Raw genomic sequence first — 9,538 nt, forward strand, 5'->3', positions numbered from 1 at the left:
GTGAACACACTCTCTGAGGAGGGAGGAACGTGATCGTGTTTGTGAACGTCCAGCAGCCAGTGAGTGGCTCAATCCAAAACACATCTACACTGGAACACACACAAGCACGCCAAACCAACCGCCACCACTCATAGTATACTGTACGCAATAAAGCACACACTACTGAACACAGCTGAAAAATGCCACCATTGTTTTAGTCTGTACCGCAGCTATGTGGCACGAAAGGCAGGAACACCCTGGAGAAGACTTTGTCACAGGAAGAATAGCGTCTGGCAACCATTCTATCCTACTCCATCTACAGACAATTTAAAATCAAACTCCTGACTCCAGACAAACAGATTGAGAGCCTCACGCTGAAATTTAACCCACAACCATATTGCTGTGAGGCTTCAACACTAGCAGCAACTCCGTCACATTTGTGCCAGAATGCACACTGCTCAACACGGACATGAAATACATTACAAGCCAGAGAAACAGCATCGCACAGAACCACACCAAAGTGTATGGACTGGCTGCTACTCAGCCAAGCGCATGTACACCACGACACCCACCCCAAAATACACACTACGCTAAAGTGTTCACCTCAACATCAAAACAGAAACATATTAAAATAAACACACAACTCCACCCCTGAATCCTGATGACCGGACCACGTGATGTGGTTATGGGTCACAACTATCTTCAACTCAACACACAGTAACAGACAAATCGTTCACATCTTGTCACACATGATGTGTCACGTCAACATCAGTAGTGTCCGTTCAGGATCAAGGGCGTTTCTGTGTGACCGCCACAACCTTGGCGGTGTTGCTGTCCCCCTGTCAGCTGATCCCCGCTCACTCTAATGGGGACCCAGTTTGTCCTGCTCAGTGGGTTTTGCCTCAATGAATCACGCGGTGTTGTGGACAAAGATAAAAGATAACACTAACAGGAAGTGATGTTGATGAAATAAACTGTCCGCCTCTACAGGGAAACTTTTTTTAGTAAGTGAGGTCAGCGGGAGGCCAATAACCTTAGATTAGCCAACACTTGAATTTCCGCTCTTGAAGGAGGAAAAATCCAAATAGATACACACAAACAAAACCTTAACACTCAGGGTATGTACCAGCGATCTACACTGTCAAGTCTGATCATTGAACGGAGATCATTGAACAGCTCCTCGGTCTGTGAGAGACAACAGGGGAGTCAACGGCTGTGTGATGACACTCGACACCTCACACTGACATTTCCGATGACGCCAGAGTTCCGGCTGATTGTTTACGAAACCCTGACTTACACATTCATCTGCTTAGAAACTCCCTGTTACAAACATGTGAGGCCTGTGGTGATGCAGCACACCCACTTCCCACACAATTAGAGGACCTCCACTCCAAAACAACAAGCTAACATGTTGCGTAACATGACCAGAAGGTCAGCTGAGATCAGATGATACCACCAGAAAACACAAACACTCTTCTTAACCCAAAACAGGACTTTGGGAATCTGGTTCAAAAAACTCCCTTGTTGTCTCAATTTCAAATTATGTTTATGACTGTCACCTCTCTGTGCAAGCAAGTCCAGCTGCCACCTGCTGTCGTTTTGAGCTCATTGTCATCAACTAAAAAACTACAAAACAAAAAAAAAACGAAACTAAAAAATCGAATTATATGGACAAACAAATTGAATGAAATGTTTAAGTAAATCTCGCCTCGTCCATGGACATAAAGTTCCATTGACATTATGCATTCCACAAGTGTCATTGCACTGTACACTACAGACCACAGACTGAAAATGAGCAGTGAAACACTTCCTTTCAGTACTGCCCCTCACACCAGTGGTTGCACATCACGCGCCGTTCATTCTTCAGTGTTGTGTGCATTCCATTGTCGTGTCTCTCCGTTTAGTAGTATACAGGTATAAGTCAATACCCATGGTTCTTCTTTTGTCAGTATTATCCACCTGATCTTTGTCTCTTCTCAATAATAATAATAATAATAAGAAGAAGAAGAAGAAGAAGAAGAAGAAGAAGAAGAAGAAGAGGAAGAAGAAGAAGAAGAAGAAAAAGAAGAAGAATGTACTCCATATTCCACCCCATGTATTATTCTGAGAGCCTTTTGTAAGTAGAAGCAGGCGTCTCATATTATTCTCATTTAATAAAGAATTGCGATGTATACGTTTGAGGAATGAGTCCAGGATAGTTATATGAATACAAATCTTAACAATTTGGGAAAGGATTCTTTTGTTACAAATTATGTCGCAATTGAATTGCCTAGTTCAAAGGAAGCGTTGCAGTGCATTCCCTGCCACGCTGACTCAGCCGCCTCTCCCCGGCTGACTTTTAATTGATTCAATTCTGAACGTCCTTCCGGCAACTGTCTGTAGTTTTCCACCAGCACTTTCTTCAAATCACCATCTGAGTTTGAAAGTTGCAGTACTTTCCTTCGCAGGTCCCGTCATGTTGACATTCCTGACGTTCCTTAGGCATGTCCGGAAGATGGTGAAACTCTGGGGAAAGGTGTCTGAGCAACACTCAATTAATCAGATTATATTGCTGTATCTCCTCTCGCATATGAGGGTGACGGAGTATATATATGTAAATATATACTGTCAAGAACATTGTTGAGAGTCACCTCAGAGGCACTGAAGAGGCTCAAAAACATGCTCCAGGCACAACATTGTCAACATTGTTGGCCACTCTTGTGCTTGCTAAATTTTCCTTTAAGTTATAGAGAGAGATGACGCAAAATGATCGATCACAGTGAAAGGTATCACAGTGCTGACAGGCAAAGATGCGCTGTATGAGGACACACAGTCTGAAGAACCGGCGAGACTTAACCCATTAATTTGACACCAAAGCTGACTATCATCTTTCATCAGGTGTCAGAGAGATTAAAGCCTCCTCTTCCAATGACTGCTTTGACTCATGATCTTTGTTGGTGAACATAGGCAGGACCACGTTGCGAGATTGGCTTGAAGTGAGCCTCTACTGAACACGCTGGCTTGATGCTAGTGATCCTACAACACATTAGATTTGTTGAATATCCATGTGCGACTCTACATTTAGTGACAAGACGGACCAATAGACCACCATACATACCTCTTGTGAAAAACATCTCGGATGTCTCTATTAGGATGAGCCTTCTGTTCAACCCCTTTAAGGTCATAAGGAACATGCTGTTTCCTGCTACGCTACCTTCTTATGTCATCCTCGAGAGCGTCCCAGAGGACAGCTGGACTATTGAGAAAAGCCCGCCCGAGTCCACCTTGCTCAACATGCTCGATGCGTTGCCCGAGAACCTTTCCATTGCTGTCAAGAACCTCCTGGCTGCCCATGGATTACCTGAAAATCTCGACCCCTTCATCAAGGTGGGTGAGAAGCTGGAGAAGCTGATGCTGCAGTTGGAGAGACTCTGGATCAGCCACTGTCCATTTCCCACTTCCTCCTTTCAAGGCTCAAAAACTGAGTCAATGCTACTGGTAGACCACTGGCTTTTGTACCTGGCACTCTTTCGGATTGTGCGGGAAAAGTTCCTGCAGAATTTGAACCAATCTGGTAAGGCCATTTGCATTCCCTGGCAGTTCTATCTTTATTTCATGTTACTTGTGTGTCCCATTTGCTATATATATATATATATATATATATACATATATATATATATATATACATATATATCACTAATCGAACAATCGATAAATATTAGCAGCCGTTGAAAATATCAGGAGTGCTGCGTAGGTTTGTCCTCTTGCTTGTTGCGGACAACATGCAGGTTCTAGGTTTTCATCATTCCAAAACGTGTTTATTAGTTTTGGTGCTTGGCAGACTCATGTATTCACAGCAGAGGCAGCAGAAGAGGTAAAGAAGGTCATGTCTGTGAAGCCGTCAGTTGTTTGCTTCATAGTGAGAGTCCAACACTGTAGAGCCAGGTGGCAGATGCAGAAAAGTTCATTGCAGGAAAGCCAAAAAGTAAAAACAAAAGAGCAGAGTCGAGAAGCCTTTTCATCCAGTGTGGCGTCTTTGTCAATCCCATGATTGTTTAAGGGGGTTACATGAACCCTCTTGTTCTGCACCCCCTGATGTCAGGAGACCCGTAGTCTGAGTGGTAGTCTTCAGTAAAACAATTCATTGTTTTTAAAACTCACTTAAAAAGACAATATTCATTCACAGCAACGCATTTTCTAGTACTCTGTCCAACCTGCTCAACTTTCCTGGAGGAGCAGATCAAACTTTTCCTCACCTGGGATAAAAGAATCATGTTTAAAACACTCAAAAAGTAAACAAGACTTTCAGACAAAAAACACATGGGTGGCCTTTTATGACACAAAACCCAACGTGATGTCATTATCTGCCAACAGACCTTTTATCAAACTTGAAGTGATCATCTTTCATCATGTGTCAAAGTGACCAAAGCCACCTCCAGATGTTTGTTAGTCAACATAGGCAGGACCACTTTGCTGGACTGGACTGAAATGAGGCTGTCTTCTCTCCAGCCTCTTGCCTCTCCAGCGATCCTCTAACACACAACTTTCATGAAAGATCTCTGTGTTAGGCTCCACCCAGGAAGGACGGGTCCAACTCCCTTGAGACATTCGCGACAACGGATCTCAAGTAAAACATCATCCCAGGTGTCGCTAATAAAATGAGCTTCCTGTTCTACCCGTTAAAGGCCATCAGGAACATGCTGCCTGCGTCTGTAGACCTTAACAGGTTTCCAGAGGAAAACTGGGCGATCGAGAAAAGTTGGACTGAATCTGCTTTGTTCGATTCATTGCCAGCAAAGGCTTCCACTGCTCTTAAGAATCTCCTGGCTGCCCATGGATTACCTGAAAATCTCGAGCCCTTCATCGAGGTGGGTGAGAAGCTGGAGAAGCTCATGCAGGAATTGGAGAGACTCTGGGTCGACCACTGTCCTTTTCCCAATTCTTATCCTCAACTGGCTGTTGAGAACTTGCAGCCCACTCAAGGTTCCAAGAGTGAGCCTGCGCTATACCACTGGCTGGTGTACATAGCGCTTTTCCGTACTGTGTGGGAGAAGATCCAGCAGAATTTGAAGAGATATGGTGAGCCAATCCTTATTTATCTTCTTTAATATAAGATGTCATTGAACAGAGTCACTTTAAGGCCCATTTATGCTCAATGGTATGAAACGATCCGGATAAAGACTGGCCCTTCCGACCGTGCTCTACGTTCATTTTATTCGTATTTCTGCGCGTTTCCACAAAGTGTCCGGATACAGACCAAACGTAGCAGTACCACAGGAAACAGTGGGGGCAGTGTTGCCTTTACCACCCAATACGAACTCTAGTGAGACATGATGAAGACATAACAATGGCGGAAATTCTCTGGCCTCACCATCCACGGCCAGGAGGTTTGTCTTTAGTACAAGAGGTCCACAAATCATTTGTGAGCCAGGTCCTGACCGGCGGAGCGCACATGCCATTCCTGAAGTTGGGACTTTAGCTCTCTTGTAAACACTTAAGACACTTGGAAGTGAATGAGCACAGTGTGTGTTCTGTCAATGATGTTTTGGGGTTTAGTTGTAGGTGTCTGAGACGGTCAGTGAGAATGAGTGAGCAGGCCTGATTGTTCTACTATTTCTAATAAGATCCAATAACATCTGTGGGATGTAGCAAATTCATGGATCAGATGTTGCCAAGGCGTCTAGATGCCTGCACTGCATGAAGCATCTTCTCATCCTCTGTGCCATCCTAGGTGTGCTTAATATCCTGTATAGATTATTTTATTTTAACAATAATTACATTTTAAGTTATTGTTGAGATGGTAAGTAATCCTTGAAAAACCAGGAAGAGATTACAAGGAAGTAGCAGGATGTGCCTTGACCTTCTGTTTCTCCCTGGCAGGTGACCTTCCACCCCACTGGAACGACATGAGTTTCGACCTGGTGAAAGTTTGTCCAGTTAGTCCAGAGTCCACTGAATACAAGCATCTCACGTATAGGCTGAAGCACCAGGGCTTCACTCGAAGGCCCATCTCTGTAGGTCTGACACAATAGCTGCACAATAGACACTATAGTTTTCAAACTAGTGGCAATCCATTCATTCTTTCATCACCTGCCACTTCAATATCATTTTATGATGTCAGTATGTATCAGTCAGACAACACTAGACTAGAGGATTTGTGAATTTTTTCCTTTTTCATTTGCGTAGTTAACTATGTCCCTTAGATACACCAAGTAATTCTATATATCACGGTTCATATATTTGATGTCTTCACTATGATGTGAGTAGTCAAAAAGATAAAGAACACTCAGGGAGAAGATGTGTCCAAACATTCGACCCACATGGAAACAGTTGTGAAGACCTAAATCAGTAGGGATGAGAATTATAGATGCAACTATAACCACACGTCACTGTTGCAACTCAACAGATCGAGCGGGTGCAGAACAAGACGTTGTGGAAGAGCTACCAGCTGAAGAAGAAAGAGCTGGAGGAGAAGAACTACAGTCAGAGCAATGAGAAGATTCTGTTTCACGGCACCAAGGCCAACTTCATCCCCAATATAAACAGGCGAGGCTTCAATAGGAGCTATGCTGGGATGCAAGGTCTGGCTCCTGTCTGCCAACATGGATGGGTTTTCACAGTCAACAACTCCACTTTTTGTTCTCAGGTGCCAAATATGGAAAGGGCTCATACTTTTCAGTTAATCCCAATTACGCCCGAGAATTCTGCGGACCGGACGAAAATGGCGTCAAGCGCATGTATATTGTGCGAGTCCTGGTGGGCGCCTTCACTCTGGGGAGAGCTGACATCATCGCTCCACCTCCCACCAATCATGAGGCAGGAGACCTGTTCGACAGCGTGGTGGACACGCTGGAAAGACCTACCATGTATATAACCTTCAATGACATTCAGGCGTATCCTGAGTACCTGATTAGCTTCATGTGATGGTGGCTGAAGATCTGCAGTCCTCTCCTCTTTCTTCCCATATTTGGAGTGCACTAGAGATAGACACGCGATAGATGCTGTTACTGTTTTGTAATTTACTGTCCTTCAAATCAAAGAATGGGGACAGCAATTTCATTTTTGTAACCACAAAGTTCTGTTGAAATAAAACTGAACCGCTCTGTGGCTTGTCCTGTCTGGCATGCTAGTCAACCTCTAATGGTATGACAGTCGCACTGGACTGGTATTGGAACGGCAGGCTGTAGAAGAATCAGGGTGTGACCTCTGTGGGAAAGTGCGGTGCCTCTTACATGTCTGGTGACATGTCAACTGACATTGTGCTGCTGAGCTTGGGTGTCACCGTCTGCTTGAATACTTTCAATTCTTCAGCTCCTGGATTCATGTTGCTAACTGCTCACACATTACACATCAAATGTTAGCAATCTATTGTTGAGCCAGGTATTTGCCAAGTCAGCCTTGAGTCAGCGGCACAGGTGTGGAAGGAGTGGGCATACCTTCACCTTCTGCTATTCATTCAAGGATTCAGTGGCTCATCCCCTCATTACAAGAAGTCACAAAAGTTAAGATAAATATAATCTGCGGCACATCATGCCCACCCACATCATTTTACTTGAAGGGTTTAGTTTCCTTATAACCCCGATGCACTGGTTTCTTTATGCTTCATTGCTTTGCATTACTTTATCTCTAAATGTGTCCTCGGATTCTACATCCTGAGGACAGTTTTAAGATCACTGTGAACGGTTTTATGGAACATGTCATGTTCAAATATCGTGCAATATTTGACTTGCGTGAAACATGTGAACTTGATGTGGCATTAAAACCAGCAGATGCAGAAGAAGACCGTGCCTCATTGTGGCGGGATTTTCTTTACAGCTTGCTCAATAAAAAACAGTGACTGTCATCAGAAAATGACTCTCGATCCAGACAGAGCTGAGATGGCCTTTGAAAGTATGGCTGTTCGGCATGAGATTAACATTTGCATCATTTTATGCAACCAAACAGCTTCGACCTCTGCTGCACTGCTTACTGAATATGGTTTAAGAGTCATTTCTGACTACAACATGTTTGTTAAATACAGTCAGGATGGACGAGACAAGAAATAACCTTGAGGAATAGTTCCATCACAAGTTCTGATTTTACACAAAAATCTGCTTTCTTGCTGAGTGAGCTGGCAAGTGGCGTACTTGAACTGGCGCACATTTGATTTGATCTCTTTACCTACATGAGAGCAGCAAGCTTGCCCGCGGCTGCCGTCAAACCATATCCTGTTGAGTCATCGCATTTGTGAGATGCTGGGATTTCTGCTCAGTCAGAGACAATCTTGGATTACAATTTCTTTAATCCAGTGAGGAAACAAGGGAATCCCCTCAGTACAGGTCTACTTCTCCTCCTGTTGACTGTTTGAACCCGCCATGTTTCCTGCCAGAGATGACTCACTGTAGTGGAATGAAGTCAGGGAGGGGCGAGAGGGGTGGGGGGAATGGATACAGGCAGCTCATTCAACATTCACAGACTTGAGATTGTATTCACAGGGCAGTTTAGACACTCGCTGTTTCATCGGTTAGTCCCAAACTCTGCTTCAGTCATCTACTAAGTCAAAAAGAAATGGCAAGAAAGAAACTTGTGTGTCTGGCCTGAGCAATAGTGTTCAATAAGGAGTGGAATGTCGACAAAGCCGGTTTCCCACAAGACCATCTGACATCACTGATGTGCCGTCATCTGAAGTTCAAATGTCAGTGACCACTCAACAACAATAAGACCTGGGTGTTTGCGGTGAGGATGGTGAGGAGGACCCACTAGAATGGGGGACATCTAGAATCTCTCTACATACATTGGCTGGATTGCTCAGGGGAGAAGCCAGTGAAGAAGGCTAGCTCTGTCATAGGAAAGAAACAGGGCTGCCATGAGAAGAGCGGGATGGCGAGAACAACCAGGGGCAAAATGGAGATTATCCTGTCCAGCCAACCACAGCCTCTCTATGGTGAGGAGCGGCTGATGACGCAAGAATACCTTCAGACATTCACTCAAGTATGCAACCTTCATGGGAAACATTCAACAAGTGCAGTTACACTTATAGTGCCACTGCATCCAAACATGTCAAACCAACTTGGTGTTTTTTTTCATCCTGTGTCAACTGTTCCCTTATGTGCTGCCATTATCACGTCGTATTGTACATTTTAATTTTGTATCGAATGTTTTTGCTTAAAAACAAATCACCCATGAAAACCTGTTTGTTTAATTTAAACATTTTTTTTTGCACAAGACACTTGAGCAAGGTTGCGTGTGTATTGACAAACATTTTCAGGGATGACCAGTTTATAAATAGAGCATGACACACCGGTGGGTTGTGTGAGTGTTTGTGTGGTGAGCGTGTATGCGTGCGAGGGCTTCATGTGGTTTGTGTGCGTGCCTGGTGTGTCAGTATTGTGAAGGATGTGATGTTGTTGAGGATGTTATCACTTTGTGGCTCAACCTCAATAAGAGATAGAGTTACAACAACAGTCAGCTGACCCACTGACACAACAAGACAACACGTGATACTAATCTATTGTGGTGCTAAACGGTGTGTCGATAAAATGGCCTTCCATTTAATGACAGCCAAGAACTGCCTTTGATCTGAACACAAAGAAGGAAACGC

The 9,538-nt window shown here is 44.0% G+C and overlaps 1 protein-coding gene across 3 annotated transcripts; it reads left to right on the top strand.

Moving 5' to 3' along the window:
- Positions 1-2,965: 2,965 nt before the first annotated feature.
- Positions 2,966-7,061, top strand: LOC128762731 (protein mono-ADP-ribosyltransferase PARP15-like). Of its 3 annotated transcripts, none has more exons than XM_053871188.1 (4): positions 2,966-3,532; positions 5,839-5,972; positions 6,365-6,539; positions 6,605-7,061. In XM_053871188.1, the coding sequence occupies exons 1-4, from the start codon at positions 2,983-2,985 to the stop codon at positions 6,880-6,882; spliced, it is 1,137 nt and encodes a 378-aa protein (XP_053727163.1). In that variant the 5' UTR covers positions 2,966-2,982; the 3' UTR covers positions 6,883-7,061. The 3 variants fall into 3 exon arrangements, with proteins under 3 accessions (XP_053727163.1, XP_053727165.1, XP_053727164.1); XM_053871190.1 differs by having other exon boundaries at positions 6,365-6,504; positions 6,605-6,750; XM_053871189.1 differs by lacking the exon at positions 2,966-3,532 and adding an exon at positions 3,740-5,037.
- Positions 7,062-9,538: the final 2,477 nt, after the last annotated feature.

Source organism: Synchiropus splendidus, chromosome 7, assembly GCF_027744825.2.
Source record: "Synchiropus splendidus isolate RoL2022-P1 chromosome 7, RoL_Sspl_1.0, whole genome shotgun sequence".
Taxonomy (NCBI): domain Eukaryota; kingdom Metazoa; phylum Chordata; class Actinopteri; order Syngnathiformes; family Callionymidae; genus Synchiropus; species Synchiropus splendidus.

Bases quoted from the DNA above. Each gene is read 5' to 3' on its own strand.
- LOC128762731 (XM_053871188.1), top strand. From the start codon at position 2,983: ATGCTAGTGATCCTACAACACATTAGATTTGTTGAATATCCATGTGCG. The intron at 3,533-5,838 runs GTAAGGCCATTT...TCTCCCTGGCAG, and splicing joins GCAGAATTTGAACCAATCTG to GTGACCTTCCACCCCACTGG. The intron at 6,540-6,604 runs GTCTGGCTCCTG...TTTTGTTCTCAG, and splicing joins GAGCTATGCTGGGATGCAAG to GTGCCAAATATGGAAAGGGC.